General features: G+C 54.9%; 13 protein-coding genes across 13 annotated transcripts; 9 read left to right on the top strand and 4 right to left on the bottom strand.

Annotated features, from left to right (window-relative positions):
- Positions 1 to 134: 134 nt before the first annotated feature.
- Positions 135 to 1,134, bottom strand: BDW47DRAFT_111565 (SDR family oxidoreductase). Its single transcript, XM_024813980.1, has 4 exons — positions 813 to 1,134; positions 653 to 766; positions 443 to 599; positions 135 to 396 (listed from the first exon to the last, which is right to left on the bottom strand). Exons 1-4 carry the CDS (start codon positions 1,109 to 1,111, stop codon positions 211 to 213), a joined length of 756 nt encoding a protein of 251 aa, XP_024668752.1. The 5' UTR covers positions 1,112 to 1,134; the 3' UTR covers positions 135 to 210.
- A 130-nt stretch (positions 1,135 to 1,264) lies between these two features.
- Positions 1,265 to 2,543, top strand: BDW47DRAFT_111564 (DUF453 domain protein). Its single transcript, XM_024813979.1, has one exon. The coding sequence runs from the start codon at positions 1,638 to 1,640 to the stop codon at positions 2,466 to 2,468; it is 831 nt and encodes a 276-aa protein (XP_024668751.1). The 5' UTR covers positions 1,265 to 1,637; the 3' UTR covers positions 2,469 to 2,543.
- A 601-nt stretch (positions 2,544 to 3,144) lies between these two features.
- On the top strand, positions 3,145 to 4,024 carry BDW47DRAFT_111562 (ketopantoate reductase family protein). Its single transcript, XM_024813978.1, has one exon. The coding sequence runs from the start codon at positions 3,296 to 3,298 to the stop codon at positions 4,004 to 4,006; it is 711 nt and encodes a 236-aa protein (XP_024668750.1). The 5' UTR covers positions 3,145 to 3,295; the 3' UTR covers positions 4,007 to 4,024.
- Positions 4,025 to 4,160: 136 nt separating this feature from the next.
- Positions 4,161 to 6,250, top strand: BDW47DRAFT_71557 (amidase). Its single transcript, XM_024819678.1, has 3 exons — positions 4,161 to 4,302; positions 4,389 to 4,466; positions 4,529 to 6,250. The coding sequence occupies exons 1-3, from the start codon at positions 4,262 to 4,264 to the stop codon at positions 6,210 to 6,212; spliced, it is 1,803 nt and encodes a 600-aa protein (XP_024668749.1). The 5' UTR covers positions 4,161 to 4,261; the 3' UTR covers positions 6,213 to 6,250.
- An 884-nt stretch (positions 6,251 to 7,134) lies between these two features.
- Positions 7,135 to 7,761, top strand: BDW47DRAFT_120091 (NADP-dependent oxidoreductase domain-containing protein; the record flags this gene model as incomplete). The annotated part of the gene is made up of 3 exons (XM_024815443.1): positions 7,135 to 7,380; positions 7,440 to 7,568; positions 7,621 to 7,761. 3 exons carry the CDS (start codon positions 7,135 to 7,137, stop codon positions 7,759 to 7,761), a joined length of 516 nt encoding a protein of 171 aa, XP_024668748.1.
- A 259-nt stretch (positions 7,762 to 8,020) lies between these two features.
- On the bottom strand, positions 8,021 to 8,912 carry BDW47DRAFT_71544 (HD domain-containing protein). Its single transcript, XM_024819677.1, has 2 exons — positions 8,610 to 8,912; positions 8,021 to 8,555 (listed from the first exon to the last, which is right to left on the bottom strand). Exons 1-2 carry the CDS (start codon positions 8,825 to 8,827, stop codon positions 8,117 to 8,119), a joined length of 657 nt encoding a protein of 218 aa, XP_024668747.1. The 5' UTR covers positions 8,828 to 8,912; the 3' UTR covers positions 8,021 to 8,116.
- A 180-nt stretch (positions 8,913 to 9,092) lies between these two features.
- On the top strand, positions 9,093 to 10,048 carry BDW47DRAFT_111556 (sulfotransferase family protein). The gene has a single exon (XM_024813977.1). The coding sequence runs from the start codon at positions 9,141 to 9,143 to the stop codon at positions 9,873 to 9,875; it is 735 nt and encodes a 244-aa protein (XP_024668746.1). The 5' UTR covers positions 9,093 to 9,140; the 3' UTR covers positions 9,876 to 10,048.
- A 120-nt stretch (positions 10,049 to 10,168) lies between these two features.
- BDW47DRAFT_120088 (Dyp-type peroxidase) lies at positions 10,169 to 11,925 on the bottom strand (the record flags this gene model as incomplete). The annotated part of the gene is made up of 8 exons (XM_024815442.1): positions 10,169 to 10,389; positions 10,447 to 10,734; positions 10,794 to 10,873; positions 10,941 to 11,066; positions 11,124 to 11,222; positions 11,289 to 11,557; positions 11,613 to 11,823; positions 11,882 to 11,925. 8 exons carry the CDS (start codon positions 11,923 to 11,925, stop codon positions 10,169 to 10,171), a joined length of 1,338 nt encoding a protein of 445 aa, XP_024668745.1.
- Positions 11,926 to 14,224: 2,299 nt separating this feature from the next.
- BDW47DRAFT_120087 (galactose oxidase) lies at positions 14,225 to 16,195 on the top strand (the record flags this gene model as incomplete). The annotated part of the gene is made up of 1 exon (XM_024815441.1): positions 14,225 to 16,195. The coding sequence occupies one exon, from the start codon at positions 14,225 to 14,227 to the stop codon at positions 16,193 to 16,195; it is 1,971 nt and encodes a 656-aa protein (XP_024668744.1).
- Positions 16,196 to 17,182: 987 nt separating this feature from the next.
- On the top strand, positions 17,183 to 19,258 carry BDW47DRAFT_134051 (peptidase; the record flags this gene model as incomplete). The annotated part of the gene is made up of 6 exons (XM_024818003.1): positions 17,183 to 17,225; positions 17,273 to 18,075; positions 18,123 to 18,386; positions 18,439 to 18,603; positions 18,650 to 18,736; positions 18,784 to 19,258. 6 exons carry the CDS (start codon positions 17,183 to 17,185, stop codon positions 18,838 to 18,840), a joined length of 1,419 nt encoding a protein of 472 aa, XP_024668743.1. The 3' UTR covers positions 18,841 to 19,258.
- Positions 19,259 to 19,465: 207 nt separating this feature from the next.
- On the top strand, positions 19,466 to 20,162 carry BDW47DRAFT_128754 (LITAF-like zinc ribbon domain-containing protein; the record flags this gene model as incomplete). The annotated part of the gene is made up of 3 exons (XM_024816903.1): positions 19,466 to 19,590; positions 19,645 to 19,869; positions 19,955 to 20,162. 3 exons carry the CDS (start codon positions 19,466 to 19,468, stop codon positions 20,160 to 20,162), a joined length of 558 nt encoding a protein of 185 aa, XP_024668742.1.
- Positions 20,163 to 22,234: 2,072 nt separating this feature from the next.
- Positions 22,235 to 22,993, top strand: BDW47DRAFT_71483 (uncharacterized protein). The gene has a single exon (XM_024819676.1). The coding sequence runs from the start codon at positions 22,430 to 22,432 to the stop codon at positions 22,880 to 22,882; it is 453 nt and encodes a 150-aa protein (XP_024668741.1). The 5' UTR covers positions 22,235 to 22,429; the 3' UTR covers positions 22,883 to 22,993.
- Positions 22,994 to 23,492: 499 nt separating this feature from the next.
- Positions 23,493 to 27,217, bottom strand: BDW47DRAFT_111547 (putative NRPS-like enzyme). Its single transcript, XM_024813976.1, has 4 exons — positions 26,589 to 27,217; positions 26,264 to 26,525; positions 24,046 to 26,192; positions 23,493 to 23,962 (listed from the first exon to the last, which is right to left on the bottom strand). The coding sequence occupies exons 1-4, from the start codon at positions 26,886 to 26,888 to the stop codon at positions 23,564 to 23,566; spliced, it is 3,108 nt and encodes a 1,035-aa protein (XP_024668740.1). The 5' UTR covers positions 26,889 to 27,217; the 3' UTR covers positions 23,493 to 23,563.
- Between the last annotated feature and the right edge of the window lie 718 nt (positions 27,218 to 27,935).

Genomic DNA, 27,935 nt, shown 5'->3' with positions numbered 1-27,935 from the left:
CCCACTAATCCATCATGATACCAACAATGATACACACCCATGATACACATGCCTATAACTCTGTCCTGTAGCTCGTAGATGCGGTTCATATTCAAGTGCATCCCAACCTGACCATGCACACATCGATACTATCCGTAGTCTTTGCATACCCTAGTATTGCTAACCAGGTAGTCCGTCAATTATATCTACTATACATCCTACCTCACAAACCTACCACGGAATTTCCCTCCCATCATACTGATTCAATCCTTCATGGTTCTCCCACCCCGGCACACGGACATTAAGAAATTTCCCACTCTGCGCGGGATTCGCCTCGCGGACAATATCCAGGACGGCGCCGGCACCTTGCTCTGCGGAAAGGTCGGCGCGGGATCCGCCTAGATCCGTCCGGAGCCACTGTTGCTGTCAGTTTGGTGTATGGGAGGATAATGGATGGACGTACCCCGGGGCTAACGGCAAAGCAAGTGAAGCTCTCGTCTGCGAGAGCGTGCGCGTATTGCACGGTCATCATGTTCAGCGCAGTCTTGCTGATTCGGTAGGTTGGGACGGGCATATCATTGTATGTTTTGGCTCGGTCAAGGGAGGCCATTGTTGTTGAGCTTGTTGGTTGGTTAGCTGGATTTGGATACAGAAGTGGATAAGGGTGGCACACATGTTGACTATCGTCTTGCGGGTTCCCCGTCGTAGCAGAGGTAGGAAGGCTTGCGTCACTCGATGTGTCCCCGTGATGTTTGTGTTCATCACGGCTGTGAGGTTGTCTGCATCCCTGGATGGAGTTAGTCTGGCGCTGTCGACCATCTGGTGGGTCATACATCTCGGTGACTCCCCCCCGCGTGTAGGACCCCACGCCGGCATTGTTGATCAATACGTCTAGAGTACCATGGGTTCGCTGAATGCGTTCCACCGCTTCCGCGACACTGGACGCACTGGTCGTGTCAAGAGGCACGTAGGCGATGCGCCCGCGCGAGGACTCGACCAGCGACGGGAGTTCGCGGGGTTGTCGTGCTGTCGCCACGATAGAGGCCACCTCGGTCGCGGGACGGGCTGCTAATTGTTGAACCAGCGCGAGGCCAAGTCCGCGAGAGGCTCCAGTTACTAAATATGAAGCCATGGTGGAATGGAGGATGGTGATAGGATGTAGTGGGGAGTCGCTGATCCGAGGTTAATGTGACGCAGGCGCAGTCTTAATAATGTCGATCACCCGATTCTCTCCCACTTCTGTTATCTGGGATTCTTCCACATCCCTATCCATCATGTTGAGTACGCGATTCAGCCCGTTTCGGGCTATTCAACGCTCCATTCGACCATGGACATCTACTCTCAACACCCCGCGCTCGCTGTCCACCCAATGCAGTCTCCCCGCCGCCTATTACCGCGGCGGCACATCGCGCGCCGTCTTCTTCCAGCGCGACCACCTCCCCCCCAAGCAATCGCAATGGGCACCCATCTTCCGACGCGTGATCGGCAGTCCGGATCCCTACGGCCGGCAGCTTGACGGTCTAGGCGGCGGCGTGTCGAGCCTGTCCAAGGTGTGCGTGGTAGGCCCGCCCACCCGCCCCGACGCCGACATCGACTACACTTTCATCGCGCTCGGGGTCCGCAATGACCACGTCGACTACTCTAGCAACTGCGGAAACATGATCAGCGCCGTGGGTCCCTTCGCGGTCGACGCCGGTCTGGTCACCGTGTCCCCCGACACGAGCAGCCGCGTCGACCTGCGCATCCACAACACCAACACCGGCAAGGTCGTCCGCGCGCGCTTCGGCGTCGTCGACGGCGAGGCTGCCGCCGAAGGTGACTTCGCTATTGACGGTGTCGCCGGCACAGCCGACCCCATTCAGCTTGACTTTCTTGATCCGGCTGGCTCCCGCACCGGCCGGTTGTTTCCTACGGGTCGCGTGGCAGATACGTTCGACGGTGTGGCGACTACCTGCATCGACGTTAGCAATCCCGCGTGCTTTGTCCGTGCGGAAGACCTGGGCGTACGTGGAAATCTCACCCCCGACGAGATCGACGCACACCCGACGCTGCTTCGGCGGCTCGACTCCATCCGGCGCCAGGCTGGCGTGGCTATGGGTCTGGCAGATCAGCTGGAGGATGTCCCCGGCAGTGTCCCCAAGATCGGCCTGGTGTCATCCCCGCTGTCCGATGATCGGGCTGTCCAGGCTGGCCAGACGCCAAAGGAGGTCGACGTGCTCGTACGGGCGCTCTCAGTCGGGCAGCCGCACAAAGCTGTGCCTATTACTGTTGCGTTGGCCCTGGCGGCGGCGGCGCAGGTGCCAGGCAGTGTCGTGGAGGACGTGACGGGCGCCGCACGGGTCAGTTCGACGGGGTTAACTCTGGGTCATGCCAGTGGGCGATTGGTGGTGGGCGCAGAGTATGGGGAGGATGGGACACTCCGTCATGCCACGGTCTATCGAACGGCGCGGCGATTGATGGAGGGTCGTGTTTTCTGGAAGGGGAGCTGATGTTGACTTAGTCTGTATTATACATCATCTATTGTAGTTTATTGAGGCGAGGGGTTGACCATAGATGTATATATACTAGTACTGTAACAAGAATCATCCCCTCATGAGCAGCGTATATACTAAACACTTAATCTCGAACGCCATTGTTTACTATCATATGCCCACCTTGTAGGAAAGCCACCAGGGCCCAACCCTGGGATCATCGCCAGATGCCAAGACACCATGGTGGATCAATCGAGTCGAGACACGACTGGCGCGTTTGATGCCCACGGCCGTCTGGAATTAGATGCAACCGACCTCTCCCTCTTGTTACCCTGATGACGGGCCTTCTTCCAGGTATGCGATGCCCTCGCCCCTCATTTCTCCCCGCCATGTCGCGTCCGTGTGGTCCGGCCCCATCGCGGCATCTCCACCCCTCCCTCTCCCGCCCCAAAACTTCTCTCTCCGCACCGGATTCCCCCCGCATCCATGTCCTCGGGATGGGAAGTATCGGGACCTTCACCGCGCACGGGCTGCGGGCCATGCCGAATCCACCCCCGGTCACTTTGCTCCTCCACCGCGCCAGCCTGGCAGACGCCTACCGTGCCACCGGGCGTCAGATCCAGCTCGAGACTGCGGACGGGACCGTGATCCCGCAGACGGGCTATGACCTCGAAGTCCTCCGCGACGGGCGCTGGCACGGCGAGACGGGCCATGACACCACTACCACCAACATCGACCACCTCATCGTCAGCGTCAAAGCCCCGCAGACCGTTGCCGCGCTGACACCCCTGCGCGCCCGGCTCTCCGCCCGCTCCACCGTCCTTTTCCTCCAGAACGGCTGCGGCATGATCGACACTGTCACCGAGCACCTGTTTCCCGACCCCACCACCCGTCCCCACTACGCCGTCGGCGTTGTCTCCCACGGCGTGGCGCTCACCAAGCCGTTCCACGTTACACACACGGGACCCGCCGCCATGGCCCTGGGATGGGTGCCTCCGCCACCGGGACGGACGCCAGCGCCCGCTCGCGATGACGACCTGTTGGCGACTCTCCCCCGCTCCCCGCGGTTCAATGCCCGTACCGACGCGTACACCCAGGTCTTCCAGACACAGCTGGAAAAGCTGGCGTTGAACGCGTTCTGCAACCCCACGTGTGCCCTGCACGACGCGAAGACTGGCTTCTTGGTGACGATGCCGGCACTGCGTCGTGCGATTCTCACCGAGATCTCGGCTGTCGTCCTCGCATTGCCTGAGCTACAGGGGGTGCCCGGCGTGCGGGAGCGATTTGCCGTGAATCGTCTAGAGACGACAGTGAGTCACATCCTCACCCAGAACGCGGAGACGACGTGCTCAATGGTGTGGGATATGCGCGCTGGCCGTGAGACCGAGGTGCGGTTCATCAATGGCTACTGGGTGCGACGGGGGAGGGAAGTGGGGGTGGCGACACCGGTGAACGAGGAATTGGTGCAGGCGGTGCTGCATCGGACGGGGTTGAACAATAGATCTACGGTGAAGAATGTCGAGAGTGAAGTCAAAGTGAAGTCGAGAGAGATATAGAAGTCCAGAAGAATAGAGGGAAGCATAAGTGGATAGATGAGTCATCAGGCCGCGGTGACCGATCGGCATAACCGGAGATCAACAAACATCAACTTCTCGTGACTCCCAAGTAGTTCTTCCTTCCTTCTTCTCTCTCTCTCTCTCTTGTCTTCAGTTTGATTTCATTCTTTTTGCTTCCTTTTTGTTTACAATCACACTGCATTAGATTATTCCTCTACTTTACTTGGATAGACGCGTATTCGTACCTGCATCCTCATGTCCGTCCGATTCCGGGATTATCCCGAGGCCAAGACGGGGTGAGCTGACCCTTCTTCCCTCTTCCGGACCCTGTCCTCACTCTGCCTGATCTTACGAGGTTGATGATTCGAAACTGACTGACTAGACCCGATGTCTCTCCGCACTACAATCGCAAATCGAACCCGGTGCTGCGGGGGTTCTTGCTGACCGTGGCTGCCTGGCTGTAAGTGCACCACATGCCGGGATTGCAAAAGGAAGAAGAAGACAGTAGCTAATATCCCCCAGCATGGAACGGATCTGGTTTCTCCCTGGTCTCATCTGGCGGAATGCGGGCTTCGGCGCCCTGCGCACCATCGACCGACATCTCGAGTTGCTGGAGCCCCGCTATGACCCGACGGTGATCCCACTCGAGGAACCGCCACGGTCTGATGATCCCCCCGAGCGCGTCATCGCTCCTCCCCAGCCCACCAAGAAGCCGTTTTATTCCGTCGCCGACTATCATGCCCTCTACAAGAGTGGCGAGCTGACCCCGCTGGATGTCGCTCGCGCCCTGCTGCCGCTCATCCGCCGCGACGTGCCCAACCCCAGCCCCCACTCCGTGGCCTGGTTCGACTCCCGCGTCGATCTCGTCCTCGCCGCTGCCGAGGCCGCCACTCAGCGGTACCGCGAGAACCGTCCGCGGGGCCTCTTTGACGGCGTGCCCGTCGCCGTCAAGGGAGAGTTCGACGTCGACGGTTACACCACCCACCTCGGCTCATGTAACGACTACACGCCTCAGCCGTCCGAGACCGACCCGTCCATCACCAACTGGTGTGTCCGCCAGCTCGAGGCCGCCGGCGCTGTTCTTGTCGGCAAGCTGTCCATGCACGAGTTTGGTCTCGACCCCAACGGCCACAACATCCACTACGGCACTCCTGTCAACCCCTATCACTCGCGCTACTACACCGGCGGCAGCTCTTCGGGCTGTGCCTACGCTGTCAGTGCCGGCCTCGTCCCCGTCGCCCTCGGCACCGACGGCGGCGGCAGCGTGCGCATCCCCGCCGCCTTCTGCTCCGTCACCGGTCTCAAGCCCTCCCACAACCGCCTCTCGCATTACCCGGGCGTCAACTACGCCAGCACCACCAGCGTCATCGGACCCCTGGCCGCCGACCTCCGCTCCCTGGCCGCCGTCTATCAGCTCGTCGCCGCTCCCGGTCCCGACACGCACTTCCCGGCTCCCGGCCGGCTCGACCTCACCCCGGCGCCCGGCGCCACGAAGAAGGCCCTAGGCGTGTGCGAGGCGTGGTTCGCGCGCGCCGACCCGCCAGTGCAGCGACGGTGTCGCGCACTGCTGGACCGGCTGGTGACACAGCACGACTATACCGTCGTCCCTGTAGACATCCCCTTCCTCGCCGAGGGCCAGACGGCTCACGCCATGACCATCCTCACCGACGCGGCCGCCGTGCTGACCGACACCGCCAACATCGCGCCCGCCAACCGTATCCTGCTAAGCATCGGCCGCGCCACTCCGGCAACCGACTACCTTCGTGCCCAGAAGCTCCGCCGCTTGATCATGGCCCACCTGGCGGCACTGTGGCGCGACCGGCCCGGCATGATCCTCGTCACCCCGACCACCGCCTGCGCCGGCTGGCCCATCGCCTCGACCGTGGACATGTGCTCCGGATTCAGCGACGGTGACACCACCCTGCGCACCATGGAGTATGTCTGGTTGGCCAACTTTGCCGGCGTCCCCTCGCTCAGCGTGCCGGCCGGCTACGTCGAGGGAGAGGTGCCCACTGAGTCGGGTGAGCCGGGGTCTGTGCCTGTCGGCCTGATGGGGCACGCCGACTGGGCGGACGAAGCGGCACTGCTGCAGTGGGGGCTGGAGGCAGAGGAGGCGGGTTCCGAGTTCCTGGTGCGGCCGCCCATCTGGGAGGATGTGATTGAGCGGGCGCGGAAAGGTCGAACGGAGCAACTGGTTGAGGTGTGAGGGGATTAGATCCTGTGCTATTATTGGGCGCTTTCTGGGAGCAATAGATTTTATTACGTATCCATTACGCTTGTTCTGTTCCGTTGACCATTGTATGGCATGTAGTCTGTCTTGGTGTAAGAATCTTTGAACACTCCCAGAAGACCAACGTTCTCCATTGCTCGATCAGAATTCTTTGAGCATACATAGTATAGTCGAAGAATCAATCCCAAACAAGCGGGATGCCAAGGAGGTCCCAGTTTATAACGTCATCCTTCTCTCCCTTTCTATTATTGGTCGTCATCGCGTTTCCGCACGGCCCCGGCGAACATGGAACTGTTCCCACGGGCAGGCCCAGCCATGAAAGACTTGCGTATGTGCGCAGATCATTTGGCTGAGAGTGATAGCAGGAGGTGGTCACCACCTCCTAATGGTAGACGCGAGAGGGCCCGAGCAGCGTGGAAGAGAGTTGCTACTATGATATAAAGCATGGAGTACAGCCTCATGTGGATAGCCTCGTCCAGTCTTGCGGTAGGGCTTTTGGTCCCCACGAGGCTGTCGGTTTCATTCCGTCGCTCTGTAGGAATGTGGGGTTGCCAGGGTGGCTTGGCTCGCTACAATTCAGGTCAGTATATGAAGACATAAGGACGTTGCCCGATGAAGGTATTCCTATATCAAGCCCCCCTTTACTACCAAGTGCAACAAGGAAATCTTTGGCCGGTCGTGACCCAGTCCCACCACCGTCTGGTCAAATTCCTATTTATCTGCTAGAATCTGGCCCGGGTCATCTTCAGAAAGCGGTTCATCGCTTACCAATTGCCCCAGGAGAGCTCCATCCGAGGCCTGTCAATTCAAATCTGCGCTGACTCTGGTTCGCATGACCGTCCTCCCACAACAATAGCAACCACACAGCGGCAGCGATTCCGGCTCAACACTGGCAGGGATGCCGTCGGTGGGTCTGGGCACCCTGAAACCGATTTTTCGACACATCGGCTCCGCGTCTCAGTACAATAATGAGGACCAGGTCGGCGAGGCAGTGCGGGATTCGGGGCTCTCGCGCGAGACCGTCTGGATCACCACCAAGGTGGACAACCCCTGGCACCACCGCGTAGTGGAGTCGGTGGATCAGTCCCTGGCCGCGGTGGGATTCGATTGCATCGATCTTTTTCTCATGGACTGGCCCATCGCCGTGTCGCCCGAGGATACCTCCACCCGCTTGCCGAGATGGGACCCTAGCAGACCTGATAGGAGATTCAGCGCGTCCTCGCTTCGGGCCGCGTGCCCAATATCGGGGTGTCCAATCTTGGCATCCGAAGCATGGAAAAGCTGCCGTCCCATTCGGAGTGCCATGTAGTTCCGGCTGTGAGCCGGATCGAGGTATGCTCCTGGGCTGCTCTCACGGGCCGATCTCCCAGCTAATCTAAGTTAGCTGCACGCATGCTGCCTATGCGACCGCTTGGTAGACTTCTGCCGGCAACGAGGGATCCATTGCACGGCCTATTCGCCGCTGGCCTTTGGCTTGCTCCAGCTGTACGAGCGCGCGTCCAAGACGCCACAGAAAATCCTGTAGGCACTTACACCCCTTCCGGGATGATTGGGATATGTGCTAACCATGACAGCATAATGTGAAGTCTCCAACGCGGAACGAGCGTGATCCCCAAAAGTGTGACACCGGAGCGCATCGCCGCCAACTTTGACCTGGGTAGATGGGTCCTGACGCCAGATGAGCACCATCTCTTAAGCCAGCTAGACGCCCGACGGTCTATCCGGATGACTGGCTGCCAGGGCAGGCGCTTTGGGAGGAGGACAACAGACTCCTGCCATATTGACCTTTGGCAAATTTGATTCCATTTGACTGTAGCCATCTAAACCGTATTTAGTTGATCGTCCAGAGACAACGAGTAAACAAAACTATATATAAATGACTAGAGAGCGCACTCCTCATCCCACCACTGGGAGAACAACTCCAGTCTCTCGGTGCGCGCTCTGGCCATCTGTCGACCAGTCTCTGTCTTCATCAGGCCCTCCAGCTTCACCAGCTTCTCGCTGATGTGCTCACGAGAGCGCTGCATACTGGACTCCGGCATCTTTGCTGCACCAAAAGTGAACGCCCGTCCAATGCCAACTGCCCCGATGGCATCCAGCCGGTCCGCGTCTTGCACGATACCGAGCTCCGGATGCTGGGCCAGCACCTGCCGTGTCCGGTCTGGGTTGCGCATCTCAGTCGAGTACGAGACGTTGTTGACGATCTCGACGACGCGCGCTGACAGACTAGGCGAGACGTTCGCGCTCGCGAGTATCTCCGCCAGCTTCGACCCATCTTCGGTACGCGTGTACTTCTTGTCGGTGACATCGTGGAGGAGTCTACAACGGAGATCAGTCAGGCAGGTTCGCTAGCAGAAGGGAAGGCGCTCTAACGCTGCGAGAAGCACCGCGGTGGGATCGTGAGCCCCCGACTCCCCCATGAGAATGGTCTGGGAGAGCGCCGTCACACGGAGGACATGGTGAAAGTCATGAGAGGCGTCATACGCCGCCATGTGCTGTTCCACCGACGCAGCCACCGATTGGAATACCTCGTCGGGCGGGAGCGAGTATCGCACGCGAACGGCTTGTAAAATGGTCGCCAGTGAGGCCATCTGTGATAGGGTATAGGTCAATGGCCTGAAAAGGGAATGACTGGGCTGCGCACACCGACGGGGTATATGTAATAAACGATAAACCGAAACCCTTCCTGTTGCAACTGCACACCGAATTTTTTTTTTTCTGCCGTGCATTTCTATTGCATCTGCGGGGCCCGCCTGCCAAGGCTCCTGGTGCAGGGATGATCGGGCGTTAAAGTCATGAAGATCGCATGCCCCGCCAGAGAGAGACGCAGGGGCCATTTCAATGGAATTCCTCAAGGAGCACCTGTACGCCCTCGAGGCGCCATCTCGAACTCGCTCGGTGCCCATGCAAGTCCTCGCTGTCGGTCCCTCGCGATCCGGCACCGGCTCTCTTCGGGCGGCGCTGCTGCAACTCGGCTACGACCACTGCTACCACGGCCTCGACATCGTAGACCACCCCGAAGATGACCTCGCGTGGCACCGACTGCGTCTGAAACGAGAGCGCGGCGGCAGCCTGACAGCCGCCGACTTTGACGCCGTGATCGGACACGGCGCCGGCATCACTGACCATGTCGCCGCGGCTTTTGCGCCGGAGCTCATCGCGGCATACCCCGACGCCAAGGTGATCCTCAACATCCGCCAGGACGTGGATGCTTGGCATCGCAGTGTCATGGAGATCTTGGACCCCCTGCACCAGAGCTGGACGTTCTGGTTTCGCAGCTGGTTCTGTTCTGAGCTGTTTTGGATGCAGGAGGGCTTCATCCGAGGCAACTGGAATATCTTCTACCGCGGCAGCTTCGAGAAGAACTCACGCAGGGCCCTGGATGAGCATTGCCTCCGGGTGCGACGCCTCGTGCATCCCGACCGGCTGCTGGAGTGGGATATCCACGATGGATGGGAGCCGCTGTGCCGGTTCCTAGGCAAGCCTGTACCGCAGACGCCGTTTCCTACACTGAATAGGGGTCTCCAATACGAGAAGCTATTTCGGGACCGCATCGAGCGCGCGGATCGCAATATTAATCGGTGTATCGCGATGGTGGTGATGGTAATGATGGCCCTGTGGGTGGTGGTGCTCGGATGATCGCGATGACGCTTGCTTTGCATTTCTTCTTCTTCATCCTTTCCCACTGAATATTCTTTTGGATGTGCGTGTAATTTAATCTATTTAGATTTTGTTTTCAACGAAATATGTTAGAACAGGGGGGGGTACTGGCCAGAAAGGCAGTCAAGCGGCTCCTCGCCTTCCAATGTGATAGGTAGAAGAAAGGCAGCTATTTCTAGCATCAAAAAGAGCCTTTTCAGCGTTCATTCACCAGGTCTACACTTTCTAGTTGTAACTAATTGGACAATGTCCACCCAACCCCAGGACAAGCCCTACAGACCCCGGATGAATTGCAACGGCGGCGTAAAAAAGTACTCCCCACCCTTGACGGAGATGAAGGTCGTGAACGAGATCTCACGCTCTAGACCCTTCTTGTCCAGGAGTTTCAGGCGCAATTTCTTGTCTTCTTCCTCGACCGCGCCTTTGATATCTTGGCCGATGATAGCATCCTGGCCATTCCGGTCGTGCGGAAATCCGTGGTTGTAGACCCAACCTAACAATGCGTTAGAAATGCTCTTCGGTATCATTTGACAGGGTAGGGTGTGCTTACGGTTCATGACAAATTGAAAGCCATTCTTGATGGCACTCTGATAACAGGTAAACAAGAGACCACGCTCAACCTGGTCATTCTTCCCGGGTTCCCACACAGGCCCATACGGGATCCCCCGACGCATCATCAGATTCTTCGTCGTATTGCCGATCCCAATGCGAGGGTTGGTCTTGCGGATGTGGGCTGCAAATGGGCAATTGGTCTGCTTGTCGGGATCTTCATAGTCCCAGTCGTTCAGGTTGCCGTCGAAGGTGGAGCTTTCGAACGGATATTTCTCCACGGGGGCGCCTGCGAAGCTATATCAATACCAGTTCAAATCAATCGATAGACTATGACTAGCGGCTTACCGTTCTTCCAGCGTCCGACCAGGCGCGCTTCAAATTCGTCTTGAGTAAAGCCGAGCTGGCGTGCCGTCGCCTCACAATACCTATAGGAACGGTGGTCAGGTCATGCCCATACGTAGTGTGCGCCACGTAACAGTAGCAGTGACATACTTGTGAAATTTAGGCACGTCCTGGCCCATCTTGCGAAGAACAAAGTAGCTACCGTTCTTGGCCCAGTCGGGCTCCCACCACTTTTTGTTGTCATCATAAAATCCAGGATTGTTGATCAGAATGGTCCTGGCGAGGTTAGCACACATGGATCGGATACAGGGTAGCCTGGTGAGATTAATTTACCCTGGAGCGGTGAAAGTCTTTTGGACCCCTTCCTCTTTGATCTTGTCATCATCGAGACCCTTCAAGATGGGCTGGGAGACACCATCGCGGAACCCGAAGCTGGAGATAGTTAGACGCCGGATTCGATAGCGCTCCCCTCTTCGAGATCCAGATCAAAAGACTTACTGCTCAGGATCATGGATATCCTTTTTCTTGGGCAGCGTAGCTCCCGCCATGGGCTTCCCAACCACGGCAATGGAACTGCCCAGGGACGTCTTGATAATCCTCTCCCTGGTGCTTTGGACTTTCTTTTCGGTGCCGCAGATAAGGAGAACGCCGTGGACGTCCTGCCTCCAGCAACCGTCCCATTCCTCGTCGGTATCTCGGCCCTCCGACACCATGTCCGTGTACATGCCTTTGATAAAGGGGTCATCACGGAGCTCATCTCTGTCCAGCTGTGCACATTCAGTACCTCACCCTGTATATCATGAAGGAACCAAGGAGATTTACCTTGACCATTCCCTTGGAGGTAAAGGCAATGTTGACGCCGGACATTTCGACCTCCTTGCCACTTCCGGAGACGCGTTTTCGCGTAGACAGCGCATCTTGAGCAGTGGTAATCTGCTTCTTCGACACCATCTCCTTCAGGCGATCTTTGAAATCCGCCGCGTCTTTGATCTCGAACAAGACAAACTCCTCATACTTCTTCAGCAGCCCGGGCCTGTTTGTCCAATCAGCAACGATCCACGGATGAAAGATCCACGATCCGGCGGGCGTACCAAATATCCCCCTGCATATCGGACTTGTCCATGTCGTTGGCCATTTTGAAATTGATGAGGTATCTTTTATAGAAGTTCAAGATAATATCATTTGAAGAAGGTTGAGAACGAGGATCTTCTGTATCAAGTCATCTTTGCCAGGGTCCGATCCCGATTTTTATACCCTACTTGACCAGACCTGTCATGATCTCACAGGGTTGCATTGTTCTTGGGTTGAGTGCTGTCCTGGGCCTCTACCATGGTCAAAGTTAACATTAGCCCGTCTATGAGTGGATGGAGACGTTTGGCCCTGCTTTCAATGTGGTGTCAAGTCTATCCAGAAAGAAGCGAGGTGCACCCTAAGCTTCTGACTTCTCCACTGTGGCACCCGCCAGGGAGCAGTTTCGGATGCCATAAAGCCAAGGCTGATGCACAGACTTTTACAGACCGACCAGCTAGGTCTGCAACGCTAAACTGCTAGAGATGGATTACGCCGAGCCTCAATGCAGTTCAAGTCATGTCCAATTGGGCGGGTACTGATAGTCGCCAGGGGTAACATCAAATATAGTAGACGTGGGTAGAAAACTGCACGTATACTCTCAGCCACTGCACCAAGATACCGAATCGGCATTTGGCCGGCCTGGATATGACTGCCATCACACCATATACAATCGGTACAATCCACAATATGGGTTGATACAGATTCTTCATACAAACGTCTATTCAGAACGGCCATCACTCTTCCGACTAGCTTCCGCACCGGCTCGAATATTGGTAACTAGACAATCTAACGTGATATTGTGCGGGTCAATCGTCAGTCCGATTACTCAGTACATCTCTTCCTTGTGACCTCATCAAGCTGGACAGCAATACAAAAGGCGAAGAGATCACCTACGTGGCTAGCTGAATAGCTGAAGACGGCCAGTGTCCGAGCCATCGAATAGTACATGATGATTCATCGTCAACCATGTATCCTCTCACTAACACCTGGTTGCCCGTCCAGCCTTCGTGGATCAGACTCGGTCAAAAGAATTCGACCATCCATTTTCCGAGGTTACGGCCGAAGGTCCCCTGGCTGGCGTCCCTCCCAATGAGAATTCCATTTTCCGAGGTTACGGCCGAAAGTCCCCTGGCTGGCGTCCCTCTCAATGAGAATGATCATCATGTAAAACGCAGGTCGTTGCATTTCCGTTCCCGTTGCGGTGCTACCGGCGTTCCACAAGGGAAGGGTGCCATTCCGCTAGGGGGATTCCACGGTAAGTCTCCTGATGCGACGGCAATGAAAATTACTCCGTGACATGCGGGCTATGCAGCAAGTATAGTGGGCGTGACAGAGTTACCGTACCGACCACTTGGGTCGTACCTATGTTAGGCATGCCTTGGATGGGCCATTGGGATGGCGCCCGGAGACTCTCACGGTTTATGATACAAAGTAGGCTGGCTGTTGGCTTTTATGAAGTCCAAACACTTCCTGAGATCTCGATGGGCAGGCCACCTTTGAATGATAGATAGAGGACTCCCTTCTCCTGTTGGCATCGACCTGTGACCGCGAGTAATCTGGGAATAGCAATTGGGCATGTAAACCCTGCGGTCTATCAATGCGTTGACATACCGAAGCGCCCGCGCCATATGTTGACAATGTCAATCCATCATTCATTACTTGATCTTTGTATAGGATAGCTGCATGACTTCATGTCAGTTCGAAATGCCTTTACAGACGCGAACAGATCCCCTGGTGCTTTTGCCGATCCCTTTGCTCCGTACATAGGCCAATATTGTAGTGAATTCTTATTTTCAGGCAAAGTTATGTACAACACCCAGCATTCCTGGGTAAGGACGGCATAGCTGTCCGTTGTATTGCTCGTGTCAGCCTTGAAGGTTACGAAGTCGTGGCAGTGCCTGTCCTCCACACGCGTCAGATTCGTTATCTTTGTATGATTCAACCATGGATATTACTACCTCTACATTGGGATAACAGATGAAGATTGTGCATACGGGCCATGCAATGTCAGGGAGCTGATGGTGCTGGGCAAAGGTATACGGTATCACGCCCGGGAATTTTGACTCCCCGGCTCGCGGTGAATACGGGGCCCGGCATGCCAGCCCCTAGCCCAAGGAATATTAGTCGGTCGTGCGGTATGGGAGAATCGGCAAGGGCTATACACGATGCTCTATAAAAGCACGAGCATGTTCCATCTCATATTGCCAGGACGAACAACCCACCGACGGTCTAATCCGACACCATCGCTTTGTCGTCAAGCAGCTCGTCTGTCCTCCACCATGAAGTTCAACTGGAGCTTGGCTGCTCTTCTCCTCGGCATTGCGTCGGCGGTCGAGGATGAGGATCCGCAGGCGCTCGAAGTGATGCACAAAGAAGAGCAGTACCAAGAAGGAAAGACCGCTGGAGTCGATCTTGTTGGTGGGGTCGAAGTTGCCAATCTCGACCAATCTGGACCCTCGGGACATGTCATCAGTTCGCATGACGTGCAGAAGATCACTTGTTTCCAGGGTGTTCGAGGCCAGGATTGTACGGATATCTTGGATGGGACTGTGACGACCGATTGGTCGACCTCCCGTTCCGGGAGCTCAAGGATTATCGTCGAATTTGGTGGTCCAAGGACCCTGACTGGGTTTGTCGTGGTTCCTTCCCCCGATAAGCCGAATCACTTTGTGACTCGGCACTCGGTGTTTGTGGGGCCTAGCGATAGAGGACCCTGGAAGGAGGTGGCGTATGGGACATGGTGGCCGGATACCAGCGAAAAGCAGTCCGTATTTCAACCCGAGCGCACGAGATACTTGCAGATTGAGCTCAACGACGGCCCGGTCGCGGTCGCGGAGCTCAAGATCTTCGAGGGCAACGAGATCCCCCCCAACCCCAAAAAGGGCATCTGGGGTCCGACCATTGATTTTCCCCTCGTTCCCGTGTCTGGGGCGGTCGACCCCAAGTCGGGCGAGGTGCTAGTCTGGTCCTCCTGGGGTTACAAGCAATTCACCGGTTACCGGTCTGGAAAGACGCAGACCGCCCTATGGAACCCCGAGCGAAAGACGGTGACCCAACGCAAGGTGGACGAGACCGACCATGATATGTTCTGCTCGGGGATCGCGAGTGATGTGGAGGGGAATGTCCTCGTGTTTGGTGGGAATGATGCGGCGAAGATCAGCCTATATAACACGACCTCGCATGATTGGCAGCGGCGGAGGGATATGGCGTCCCTGCGCGGTTATGAATCATCGACTATGTGCTCTGACGGCCGGATCTTCTCCATTGGCGGTTCCTTTTCTGGTGAAACCGGTGGCAACAGTAAAGACGGTGAGATTTACGATCCGAGAACCAACAGGGCCACCATGCTCCCCGGTGCCACAGTCGACGATATGGTTACGGCGGATCGGCGCCAGTATCGAATGGACAACCACGCTTGGCTGTTCGGGTGGAAGGATGGATACGTTCTCCAAGCGGGGCCCAGTGACCAGATGAATTGGTATGGAACGCGTGCCTCGGGGAGTACCACCCACGCCGGCCAGCGCGGCGACCAAGATGCCATGTGTGGCAATGCGGTCATGTACGACACCGGCAAGATTCTCGGCTTTGGGGGTTCCCGCTACTACGAGACAAAGCCGGCTATCAATACTACCTACATCCTCACCCTTACGGAGTCGAAGACTCCCGTTCACGTTGACCAGGCCCCGTCGATGAAGTACACGCGCACCTTCCACACATCCGTCGTGCTGCCGGACGGGTCCGTCTTCACCCACGGCGGCCAGGATATCGGGCTGCCGTTCAATGAGAGTTTCACCCATTTCACGCCGGAACGGTTTGTTCCCGATACCAGCAGTGTGCAGGGCGGCCGATGGGAGGAGTTGCAGCCAAACAACGTGCCCCGAGTGTACCACAGCATTGCACTGCTTCTGCAGGACGGGACGGTTTTCACCGGCGGTGGTGGTCTCTGCGGAGATTGCGACGCCAACCACTTCGACGCTCAGATTTACACCCCCCCTTATCTGGTCAATGACAATGGAAGCAAGAAAACGGATCGTCCCGTCATCAACAGCGTCAGTCCGGCTGACGGCCCCCCCGGCACCACGATCACGATCCAGACCGATCGACCTGTCAATTCCAAGGCATCGATCATCCGCTACGGCTCCGCGACGCACACGGTGAACACGGATCAACGACGCCTTGGTGTCAGGCTGTCGGCGCAACCGGGCAGGACCAACACGTATTCCTTCGAGATCCCCGATGAACCCGGAGTCGCCACCCCTGGGTATTATATGCTTTTCGTCCTGGACAATGCCGGGGTGCCCAGTGTGTCGAAGAATGTGCGGGTGACTGTGTGAGAACCACGCCGTCTTTTTCCGTTTCCAAGCCCTATGGTGGTGATGTCCACGCGTGCATGATTGCCCAGGCCTTTGGTTGTTGAATTTTCTCCTTTCCAACGGTGCTCGATTGAGATCGGATGCTTTGTTTGTTTGTCTAGCAATAGTGAGTAATAATATTAATGAAGTGGTTTATGCGCCTAGTAGCTGTAATAGTTCGTGCCAAAAGGGATTATGAATGTCCCCGGCTGATAGTGCCATGAGGAGTGTTGTCGCTCGATGGAAGATAGATTTGTTCTTGTGAATCAAGGCTCGGCCCTAGTATTATAGCCTGCCACGTAGAATCATTCCCATCTAGGTGCCCCAGAACCCTGTGTACTAGATACAGGCGAACCCCGATGCAAGCGGCCCACAATGGTTGAATTTTTGAGCTTGAAGCTATTTGGAAAGCTATGATCGTACTAGGTAAGAAATATGAAGCATGGAAAAGAGAAACGTGTGGGAGGGAAGACCCTGCTAGTCATCTGACATGGTTGCTGATTGCCCTCAATCTGTCCAGTATAACAAAACGCTTTAAGGGTATGAGAACTGATGTAATAGAAACATGCGCGGTGTAAACTTGGAATATAGGCAGTATCGCTTGCTATAATGGACAATAACCAAAGAATGAGAAATCCTCGAGTTTCCAGCCCTCAGGCTAGCTCTAGTATTCTATAAGCCACCGGATTCAGCGCAATACGTCAAGTCATGCTGATATCAGTTAAAAAAACAAGACTTACGTTGATATATATCATCCGTTTCGTGGGATACGTTTCTATTTCTTGGGCTCCTCCTCCTATACCTAGCGAGGGATTAGCGCCAGACACTGCCACCGCCACGCGACGGTTCCCTCCGCCGCCAATCTTGAACCCTGCATCTTCTTCTCTTTTCTTTCCTTCCTCCTTCTACTCTCTTTCTCTACCTTCATCTCACATCCATCGACTCGATCTACTCCCCCTCGATGTCGCGATGGGTTCCAAATCTCCCGAACATCAAGACACGGCCCACGGCCGTACGTATCGTCTTACTCCCAGCACAGGTTATACTGACGTTCTGCAGATAATGCCCCCTCGGCGGCGGTCACCACCGCTGGCGGCGAACCACGCGGTGCGCATCTGTCTCGCGACGGAGACGGGAGTCTGGGCGATACGGGCGATACCGACGACGACGACGACGACGATAATGCCCTCGGGCCCGGTGCGGTTCCCCACTCCCTGACTGGACCGACCGCTGCGAAGACAAACCAGAAAAAGAAAAAGAAGAAGAAGAAGAAGAAGAAGTCCAAAAAGAAGCCGTCGGGTCCGGTCCACCAGTCCTCTCCACCCCGTGTCCCGGTGGATCAGCTCTTCCCGACGGGTCAGTACCCCATGGGGGAAATTCAATGCGACGGAACAATGATGAACACGGCGCGCACGACGGCCGCAGAAAGTCGCGACCAAGCCCGATGCGACCTGGTGGACGAGAGCTTCCTCAACAACTATCGCAAAGCGGGCGAGATCCACCGCCAGGTCCGCCAGTGGGTCCAGGCCAGTGTGCGGCCGGGACAGACCCTCATGGACATTGCGGTAGGCATCGACGATGGTGTCCGCGCGCTGTTGGACAACGCGGGGCTAGCACCGGGCGAGGGTCTCCGGTCGGGATTGGGATTCCCGACGGGCCTGTCTCTCAATCACTGCGTGGCGCATTCCACCCCGAACCCGGGACAGTCGCCCGTCGTGCTGCAGGCGACGGATGTGATGAAGGTAGATTTCGGCGTGCACATCAATGGATGGATTGTGGATAGCGCCTTCACCATGTCGTTTGATCCGACCTACGACCCACTGCTTGCCGCCGTCCAGGATGCGACCAACACGGGCATCCGGGTAGGCACCCACCCGGCTACTATCGTATGATCGCTAACGAAGGGTAGACGGCCGGAGTCGATGTGCGCATCAGCGATGTCAGCGCCGCTGTCCAGGAGGTCATGGAGAGCTACGAGGTGGAGATACGCGGCCATACCTTCCCCGTGAAACCGGTCCGCGGTCTCAGCGGTCACGACATCAAGCAGTATCAGATCCACGGCGGCAAGTCGATCCCCTTCTTGAAGAACAATGACCAAACCAAGATGGAAGCCGGAGAGATTTTTGCCATTGAAACATTTGGCTCGACCGGCCGGGGCACCGTGATCGACGGCGTAGGTTTCCCGATAATCCCTGGCGTTGTTGACCTACACTGACTGACCACAGGCCGGTGTCTATGGGTATGGCCGGAGTGCCGACGCCCCTCTGAAGGTGATCACGCCGCTGGCGACCGCCCGATCGCTCTACAAAACCATCAACCAAAGTTTCGGGTCGCTGGTCTTTTGTCGCCGCTACCTGGAGCGGCTGGGGGTGGATCGATACCTGGCGGGGGTACGTACCCTGTGAAGTCTTGCGATACGGCACTAATATTGAGTAGATGAACAACCTCGTATCCAAAGGGGTGATGGACGTCTACCCTCCTCTGGTGGATATCCCGGGCTCGTTTTCCGCCCAGTTTGAACACGTACGCTTCGCTCTTGACCCAGGAATTGCCGAGCTAATCCACTGTAGACCATCATTCTAGGCGAGTCGGGCAAGGAGGTTATCAGTCGCGGGGATGACTATTAACACATGGGATGATCATATTTTCAATGGAAGGCCTTGCCCTGTTGTTGAATCTATCCTGCGCAATGCCATCCAACATGGCGTGTTTTCTCGAGGTGTCCGTCTCACCAGTTCAACCTGTCGGGATGGACCCTGGTCGACAGTCTCTACCGACCCTAATTTCAAGCTTTTGACTTTCTTGCTCTGTTATTTCCCGACCGCGGGTCTATCCCAGGCACCCTGGGTAGCACCTTCCATGGGTCCGATCGCCACCCCGTTCGTAATGGTAAAAGTCACGGCCCAGTCTCCCTAGCGCAGGATTATCTAGCGCGGGAATATATATAGACGACCAACGCGACTAGAATCCTCAGCGCAGGCAAGCGATCTGGTTAAAATAGATTGCATCCCTGGCCTAGGAACAGCCAACGACGTTCTCGCCCCGGGCACTGCCCCCTTCACACGAGGCACCCTGGATTACTCTGAGTCATCCCCCGCTAGTTTGCACCGTTCTGGGCACAGCCTTTTTGAGCCTCCGCTAGGTTGAAAATACGAGACCGTTTCTTATATTTATATGTGGACCGTCCCTCCTCTCCCCTCTCGATCCGTTCCCTTCTTCATATCCCATCGACACTTTTCAACTACTGCCACCATGGAGCCCTCGACCCAACCCCAGCAAAATCCACAACCTTATTCGCCCGGCAACGACCGCGTAGCACCTGTGGAACTGTTGCCCAACTCGGCCAGCCCCACCGCGCCGTCCCCACCCGCCAACGAGTGTGTCCACCTTGAATAAACCACGAACCAAGCAGAGAGTTAATCGCATGACAGGTCGCAGCCAAGTGAAAGATCGCCGCAAAACGATAATGAGCATCTGCCCCCCTCATACCAGAAGGTCGTGGGCTCCCCCGTCGCGCCCCCAGTCGCGCAGACCGTTGGGGGCGTCACGGTGACGCCCCGCGAGAGCCTCCGCGAGTCGCCCGCCCTGGTGGAATGCCAGTGGTGTCACCACGCCGGCGTCACTCGTGTCGTGCAGGAAAGCTCCGGTCAAACAGGGTTCGTGTTTTTTTTTCTGTTTTTTAATGCAAATCCGGCCGTCAGAACGTCGCTGGGGAGAGAAACTCGCTAATCATAACTATAGCGTCGCGGCCTTTTTGTGCTGTATCTTCTGCGGCTTCATCGGCGCCGTCATCCCCTACATCGCCAAGTGGTCCTACAATACCCACCACCACTGCCCCAACTGCCAGAAGGTTATCGCCATCCTACCGCACGATGGCGCCCTCGAGGTGCAGCGACCTACGCCCCAACCCCAGGCCAATCGGGCGGGGCCGAACGCAAAATTGGCATGATCTCGTTCTATCTTGTTATGGATTATCTTTACCCTTTTTTTTTTTTTTTTTTTTTTTCTAGTTGAATGGTTCACTCGGATTGTCATGGTTTGGCATATAATACGGTTATAGATACGACATGGGAGGGATATTGGCTGTTACAGGCATGATAGACTACAAATACGATACCCAGTGCTATATATTATATATCTCTCTGGAAACGACACGGGGCGTGGATCGCCGTGAAAGAACTTCCAATAACGCCGCAATACATTCGTTAGGAAACGGCTCTCTAAAAAGGTTACGCCCATTGCTACTCTATTGAAAAAGTAGGAAAGTGGCAAATAGTAAAATACACAATACTACCTCAGGGGTAAAACTGTGAGACATTCAATCCGCCAACATGTCCGCTGACTGGCAGGGTTTTCCCACCAACATTGTTTTTCGACTCTTGATGTGTTCGCAACTATTCGCAACATTTTCCATAGCTCGAACGAACCATCAAGATTTCTTAATATCCATAAGTATCCAGACCATTTTATCAGTCCTCCCTCAGTCTCCATGCTCCATGACCCTACCTCCCCAAAGACAGATACTCACTCAGGACTAGCACTGGACACACATGGCTAGTCCGGAGAAAGCTTTGGCGTATTAGTCTCGGCGGCCGGGGTGGCTTGAATGGTTCTAGACTTGATGACGGGCGGAAAGAGCCGAAAAGTGGTGCTCTCAACTCGGGTGCGAATCATGCATCTCACTGTCCGGGCGCATGGTAGTCGCCATCTTCATCGGAACTATCGTGGATGTTGAGGGTGTCAACGGTGTCGGCAATGTTGTATAACATGCCAGAATACTGCTAGGCACGTACTTTGACTAGACCCTGATGATTCGAAAGTCCGCGGGGCCACGAGATCGTGTTCTGGACATCCCTGACTGGCCATTTATAAACGCACCAAGACACCGCGTTCCCAGCAGCTCACCTACCTTGTGGCGAGAGGCCGAATGAGCCGGGTGGTAGCGGAAGGATGGACGGAGTTTGGCCGCGACCAGGCTGAAGCTCTGCGTTTCGATTCCATTAGGTGCCGTCCAGGCTGTTGGACGTGCACACAACACGATGTTCACTACCTTATTGTTCGCCCCGGTCGCACGGCGCCAATGATGTAGCCCACTCAAGCACGGTGATGTGCACTAGTGTCATCTTGAGGAGATGGCACCTTGGCGGGCGTGAAGGGCCTTGTTGACGGAGAATCTACCAGGTTTGATACCCAAACGAGTTGAAGCCATCTGCTGCAACACGTCATGTCGCTGGCTTTCGAAAAGATACCAGCGAATTTGCGTGGAGCAATAGATAATGGCAGAGATGGGTCTTTTTTCCGTTGGGGTAGTGCGTTCCAAGGCTCGCACCGACTAGTCCCCGAAGCATGCATTGTGAAATAGACCCCTTCCGAAGAGCAGGATCGACATAATGGAGCTGTGAGTGTCTGTCTGGTCAGTTAGAGGCCAGGTAAACCCACTGCACCCACCGCACCACCCACTTCTCCCCCACGCTGTAGCGGATCGTGGCCGGACTCGGTGACAATCTGGCCAATCTACCAAGTGGTGGAGGAACCCGTGCTCCTTCACACTGGATAATGCGTGACCTGTCTCCTTCTGGTTTCGTCACTTCCGATGCATTGGATGTTTGTTTGTCTCGATCCTATCTCTCAGAGACGACGGCACGCCCGCTGAAATTCCATTGGGACCACAGTTACGACTCGGCTATCTTTTCCTCTCTGTGAACCAATGAATATCCGGTGGCCATGGCATCGGCAGAGACCCCTCTGGATGGTGGTTTCAAGTTCTAAGCCACAGACGATGGATCGGGACCTTATGTTTGTGAGTGGCGACGGTACATGCTTCATGCCAATGCCATCGTGCTAGCCGCCGGCAGTTGGGGTTTCATTCTTGCCTCGGCCGCGGTTGGTCTTGCTTTTGCGAGTCATGCGTATACCGAGAATTTCGGGGTAGCCAATCTTTGGGAGTCTAGCTTCGGAGAGCCGAGCACGGCAAACGTCCAGGGGAATATTGGAAATGGAAGCAATGCGCGCGATGTGCTCAGCATGATTCTCCTAGTCAACACGCCGCAGATCATCCAATGGATTGGACATTTCCTGTACAATTTGCTGCTCACGTCGATGATGATAGCAATTGACTACAACAAATACGCCACCAGGAAGAATGCTTTTCGAGTATCTTGGCTCACTGGAAGCTAACGCTCAACATACTACCTCACCGTTCCGTACCTGTATGGGATGCCCTTGCCGGCAGCATCGGCGCTCCTCCACTGGCTGGTATCTCAAAGCTTTTTCTACGTCCAAATCGCGCCACTGGATATCCATGGGAACACCACACTGTATCAGATTGTGACTTGTGGCTCCTCGCCTGCCGCCATCATTCCAGTCATAGCCCTCGGCGGCTTGTTGGTTTTGGGAGGGGTCATTCTCGGGCTGCACCATCTCAGGTTTCTTATGCCTCTTGTTGCTCACTGCAGTGCTGCGATCAGTGCCACTTGCCATCCGCTACTAAGTTCTTGTGTGGATCATGCGTTGGGATTGATTCAATGGGAAAGGTCATCAAGGATCAGCCTTCTTCGGCCGCGGATCTCCAGGGCAAGGATGACAGAGGGCTTGACGAGTAGGAGGTCACTCGATTGGAGCAACACCGGCGACATGACAGCGATGGAGGACATTATCGTTGTGCCTTAACATCAGACGTTGTTTGCGGACCTTCTTTTAGCTGCCGCTATGCGAAGATGGATTTTGTCTTCGTTTCCAACAAAAACAATATTAAATGATTCGACTTTGTTGGTATGCAGGGATCGCTGATTGTTTAAGAAGTTAACCAGAGCTTCAAAATTGAACAGTCAGAGGAATATCTGGTTATCAGGCACGGCTTCTGTGGGAGAACGCCGATCACAACATTTAATAATGCTTGCTTGTGTTGATATTTCGGGCCGTTCTAAGGTTTATAGGATTTGCAAGATTGGGAAGAGGTCAAAACAGAGTCCGCAGGCGAAGACCCGGGACACTAGCCAGCATATTAGAGCAATGTATTCGCTTTTCTTTTGTAACCAAGTAGTTGGATATGTCGGTTACCGTGTACAAAGTGGACCGGTGCCTTTCGGGGCCCGTTACAGCCTAGAGCCCTATCAAGGCATTAGGGTGGCACATTTGATAATTTCTGGGCGCCATAATCGAGAGCTGAAAGAGGAAGATGAGTCGATTTTTTCTTAAACACAAGAGTAGTATTGATTTATGTGTATATTACGGGCATCAGCCACGAATATCGCTACACAGATTCTACTTCAAAAACGCACGAGGACCACCAAAATCTAATTGCTATCCACTATGTAGTGCTGGTCCCGAATACCGACAGAGCCAGGGATTCTAGAAGTTCCATTGATTCAACCAGTTAATCATCATGGCAGGAGTAATTGGTCCCAATGACCGCAGCGTGGGACTGGCCGCCTGGGCGTGTCTTATACTCATCGGCACTGCGAGTGTGCCAGCACCGTCCGCCAAGCCTCGGTAGAAGTCAAGAAGCTTGACCGCCGGTTTGGATGCAATTTCCGCAGCGGACGGCGACTTCTTCTCAAGATCAGTGATCCACTGTCGTAGTTCTATCGGGTGGATTCCGTAATGCTGGCAGATGGAGGTGCATAGCGGCTCCCACGCGGTATCCTGGGGGTTCGACACGTGGAAAACACGACAATGAGATTTTTGTGGCGCAGATCCAGAGGAAAAACCAGTGTTTATTATTTCTAGGATAATGGTGGAAAGTTGATCCTGTATCATGGGTCGAGGAGGTTTTGTCAGCCAAGGGCACAGAGAGGGAGACGTCAGAGAAATGGCGGCTATAGTGAACATACCACAGGGATCCAATTCATCGGTGCCGTTCCCAGCGTGCTAGGAGCTTTGCCCATGGTTTTGGATGTGGCCACCATGGCCGGGAGCCACTCGGATGGATTCCACATGCCGGCCTCGCTCATCGGACCGGCAATCTGCCCTAGCCGAAGGATGGTTGTCGGCAACCCGGCGCGCTGGGAAGCGGCCTGACAGAGGCGCTCACAGACGTGCTTGGCTTCTCCATACCCCGATCGCAATGGAACTTGAGCGTCATCAATCGCAATCTCCGGCACCAGGTCGCCCCGTGCGGCCTTCCAGTTACCCACAGCGCCAATGGACGACATGAAATATACACGGGCGGGGCGGCCACATTGCAAACCGAAATCAATCAAGTAACGGAATCCCCGGACTTGCCCCTCGAAGGAATCGAGCGAGAGATTGAAGTTCATCTGCCACGCATTGTGGATCACTATATCAACAGACCGGATCATTTCGGCGTAGCTCGCTGCCGGAATCCCTAGTCCTTTGTCACTTAGCGAACATTGAAGGAACTTGACCCTGCAAAGGGCTGCTGTATTGAGACCCTTCTGTCTGAAACTCTCTACTTGCTTCCCCGGGGCATCGGAGGAGCGATTCAGACAATACACCGTTGTCACCGTATTGTCATGAAGCAAGTCGTTGAGCAGGTAGCTGCCCAGCGAGCCCGTGGAGCCGGTTAGGAGTACAACATGTTTGCCCGGCGTGCACATTTTGTGTTTGTAATCAATGGGTGCGGAGAGACCCATGGTATACTTGTTGACCAAAGCCTCGATTCTATGGTGTCGAGAGATGGTATGATGACTCGATCCAGGTGGGGCGGAAGAGAGCATGCTTGACAGGCTTTCCACAGTGGGGTGGCCGTAGATCATCTGCGGTGTAGCAATCTGATACCCAGCGCGCTGAAGCACAGCACTCACGTGCATCGTCTGCAATGAGTCAAACCCCACAGTGTAGAAGTCAGTCTCGTCAGTGAATCCAGAGACACCCAGGCAATCGGAGACAACGGTGCGAACGAACACTGTGATACCGACCAGGTCGGCGGGCACGGGGTGGGAATAGTCCTGGCATGCCGGACGCGTATAGACGCTCTCGATCTCGTTCTGATAATCGTGGGCCACTAGCCGGCGCTGGGTGCTGCCTTTTGGCGTCGTACTAAACGGCTTGCTGCGAGAGGCCACGGTGATTCGATTCTTCATGACGCGTCCATGGGAGGGACTGATGCGGTTGGCGTTTTGGATGACGGGCCATACCTTCTCGATGAATGAGTCTAGCGTCAGTTCTGGCCCATCCCAGTACAACCGTGAAGGTTCTAATAGTAGGGCCGTCTGAAATTTGCCTTTTCCGACGACGATCGCTCGCGCTACCAATGGGTGTCCTTCGACCATTTTCTCCATCGTGACTGGATTAAACTTCTCCCCGTTGCTGAAAACTATCACGTCATCATGGCGACCGTGAAACTTCCACAAATTTGCTTTGGTCGGGTGTGGTATGTAGAGGTCATTCGTGTGGTATACTTCTTGATCGGGGAATGTGTGGAAGATCGGCTGGAGGTCAGGCCTAGCTGTGCGATGGATCGTCATCTCGAATAGACCGTCGCCCACAAGGACCATCTGGATTCCAAATGTCTCACTCCATTCAAAATAATTCCAGTCATACCGGTCGAGGGGAACTAGCGAGAGAACAAAGCCACCTTCTGTCATGCCCAAGAAGCTGATGAGAGGGACGCGCTCGGAAACCCGGCGACCTATGTCTGGGGAAAGTGGACCGCCCCCAAAGTATACACGTTTTAGAGCAGCGAGTGCGTCCATGGACTCTGGAGAATTCAACATGTCTTCCAGAATGCACGGTGGGAATAGGGCTGCTGTTGGTTGTGTGTCCCGAAGTACCGAAGTCAAGAGCGTTGTTGACAGGGGGCGGTCCGGTAAGATCACGCATGGGATGCCGTGGAACACCGCCATAATGAGCAAAGAAAACCCCATGAGGTGGAAGAACGGAGTGGTGGCCATAATAAGATCATCGCTACTCAATCGGTCCGGCACCCCAGCGGTACGTCCAGGGGGGATAGGGACGTGTGCGCCATGGTCCAGAGCTCCAAAATAGCCATAGGTGAGACGAATGGGTTTGGGGAACCCTAACCCACGTTGATATGAGTACAGTCCATAGAGAAATAAAACAAGGTTCAGGAATATTGGCTGTGCTTACCAGTAGTGCCTGAGCTATGGGCAATGAAGGCTACCTCGTCCTTCACCTCGCGGAAGTCTTTCGCAAAGATGTACCCTGTTGTTTCGCGGTGTATCATTTCTTCCAACGACGGGATTTCTTTACTCAAGATATTCGGTGCCACGGCTTCAATCTCTTCTGCATTAAAACGACGCTCTGTACTGAAGGCAACACGTGTGCACCCAGTCACCTCGAGTAGACGTGATTGAGCCGCTTGCGAGTTCCGAGTGGACAAAAGCAAAGGCTGTGGAATCATTCGTCAGTATACCTCTGTGACCACCATTTCGATAAGGTCGACAGAACTTACCTCATAAGCAGTCTTGTTACACGCCATGACCATAACTAAGTAACGGACATCATTGGCGCCCAAATATACAAGCGCCTCCATTGAGCTCCCTTTCCTCGATCCAAAGGTATCCTCAATCCACCACGACATGTAGTTCACGGCGTGGGCAAGCTGCTCAAAGTTGAGAGGGATGTAGCCATGGGTATGGTCACTGTTGCGGGGCATGACGCAGACAACTTTGTGCGGACTTTCCACGGCCATTCTGTCAATGACTTGAGGCATAAGCCTTCTTCCAACATCAAGAGCACCCGGTCGGTCCATTGTCGAGAATGGGATTGACTCCCACTGTGGTGTTTAATTGAGGTCGTTGGGATAATTCAGGATGATGTAACACTCAGTAGAAGTAATTAGAAGAATACAACCGGGACACCGTGTTCCCTGGTGTGTGCGATCTGGAAAAATGCGAAGGGATGGATGCCAGAGCGACCAGAACCTAGTGAATATTCTTGCTGGGCCCGCTATTTGGGATCCGACGCAGTGATGCAATAGCGGTGATGTGTCGAGCCTCGAACCGCTTCTTCATTCACACTAACGGGTCACTGTAGGTAGATGCCATCTCGGCCAGATACAGGTTCAAGGGCCACTTGGGCACTCGGATAGTCAATTCATTGGTTAAATATTGGTCTTAAATGCAAAACCACGCTTATTGGCGCTCGACGACCGACAGGGCCATTATCCACATGCGCAGAATGACTAGATGATGTCTGCAGACCCCCCACCCCCCTCCCGGCTGAATCGGCATAACCAGTGGCTGTTATGGCAATTGGCACTTCATTACCACCCCTTGCTTATAATCACACCTACATTGCTGCATCCTTTAGCCTGTTGTGTGGGTCTTGAGAGACCAATCCCCACCCGCATCGGGCACCGTTCCGGTCACACAAAACAAGGTGAGGAGGAAAGTTAATAATGAGAGGAAGATATTTCGGTGGACATATCAATCTGTTTTAACATATCAATGGGTGAGCGTCAGTATCATGGTAGCGAGAGTATAGCAATCCACCAGTGCTGTAACATCCAAAGCGAACATTGGTAATGGTACTTTATTAACTTCTATCCTGACGCCATACTGATCGGCAGTATGATATTCAAGTTTAACGAATTTACTAGACATGCATTGGATTATATTATATATACACAAAACCGTGCGTGTTTTTCCCCATTGTACGGGGATCTCATGCTGGCCAGTTCCACGCCCATGTAGTTACAACCGATTATCATGACGGTCAATTGCATCATGCAAGTAGATGATGGTGCCATTAGTGACATGCCTTCTTGTCATGGTGTTGTTCCCTTTAGGATCTTATA

The sequence above is a fragment of the Aspergillus candidus genome (genome assembly GCF_002847045.1).
Source record: "Aspergillus candidus strain CBS 102.13 unplaced genomic scaffold BDW47scaffold_57, whole genome shotgun sequence".
In the NCBI taxonomy this organism is placed as follows: Eukaryota; Fungi; Ascomycota; class Eurotiomycetes; order Eurotiales; family Aspergillaceae; genus Aspergillus; species Aspergillus candidus.
The sequence above is the reverse complement of the archived record's forward strand: the minus strand, read 5'-3'. Positions and strand labels throughout refer to the sequence as shown.

Excerpts from the sequence above, each read along its gene's own strand:
- BDW47DRAFT_111547 (XM_024813976.1), bottom strand. The coding sequence starts at position 26,888 with ATGGACCGACCGGGTGCTCTTGATGTTGGAAGAAGGCTTATGCCTCAA. Across the intron at positions 26,526-26,588 it reads GTAACAAGACTGCTTATGAG|CCTTTGCTTTTGTCCACTCG; the intron begins GTAAGTTCTGTC and ends ATGATTCCACAG. Across the intron at positions 23,963-24,045 it reads CGATGAATTGGATCCCTGTG|GATCAACTTTCCACCATTAT; the intron begins GTATGTTCACTA and ends CCCATGATACAG.
- BDW47DRAFT_71544 (XM_024819677.1), bottom strand. The coding sequence starts at position 8,827 with ATGGCCTCACTGGCGACCATTTTACAAGCCGTTCGCGTGCGATACTCG. Across the intron at positions 8,556-8,609 it reads ACCGCGGTGCTTCTCGCAGC|ACTCCTCCACGATGTCACCG; the intron begins GTTAGAGCGCCT and ends TCTCCGTTGTAG.
- BDW47DRAFT_111556 (XM_024813977.1), top strand. The coding sequence starts at position 9,141 with ATGCAAGTCCTCGCTGTCGGTCCCTCGCGATCCGGCACCGGCTCTCTT.
- BDW47DRAFT_111564 (XM_024813979.1), top strand. The coding sequence starts at position 1,638 with ATGATCAGCGCCGTGGGTCCCTTCGCGGTCGACGCCGGTCTGGTCACC.
- BDW47DRAFT_111562 (XM_024813978.1), top strand. The coding sequence starts at position 3,296 with ATGATCGACACTGTCACCGAGCACCTGTTTCCCGACCCCACCACCCGT.
- BDW47DRAFT_71483 (XM_024819676.1), top strand. The coding sequence starts at position 22,430 with ATGCCCTTGCCGGCAGCATCGGCGCTCCTCCACTGGCTGGTATCTCAA.
- BDW47DRAFT_71557 (XM_024819678.1), top strand. The coding sequence starts at position 4,262 with ATGTCCGTCCGATTCCGGGATTATCCCGAGGCCAAGACGGG. Across the intron at positions 4,303-4,388 it reads TATCCCGAGGCCAAGACGGG|ACCCGATGTCTCTCCGCACT; the intron begins GTGAGCTGACCC and ends CTGACTGACTAG. Across the intron at positions 4,467-4,528 it reads CTGACCGTGGCTGCCTGGCT|CATGGAACGGATCTGGTTTC; the intron begins GTAAGTGCACCA and ends AATATCCCCCAG.
- BDW47DRAFT_111565 (XM_024813980.1), bottom strand. The coding sequence starts at position 1,111 with ATGGCTTCATATTTAGTAACTGGAGCCTCTCGCGGACTTGGCCTCGCG. Across the intron at positions 767-812 it reads CGGGGGGGAGTCACCGAGAT|GGATGCAGACAACCTCACAG; the intron begins GTATGACCCACC and ends AACTCCATCCAG. Across the intron at positions 397-442 it reads GCTTTGCCGTTAGCCCCGGG|TGGCTCCGGACGGATCTAGG; the intron begins GTACGTCCATCC and ends TGACAGCAACAG.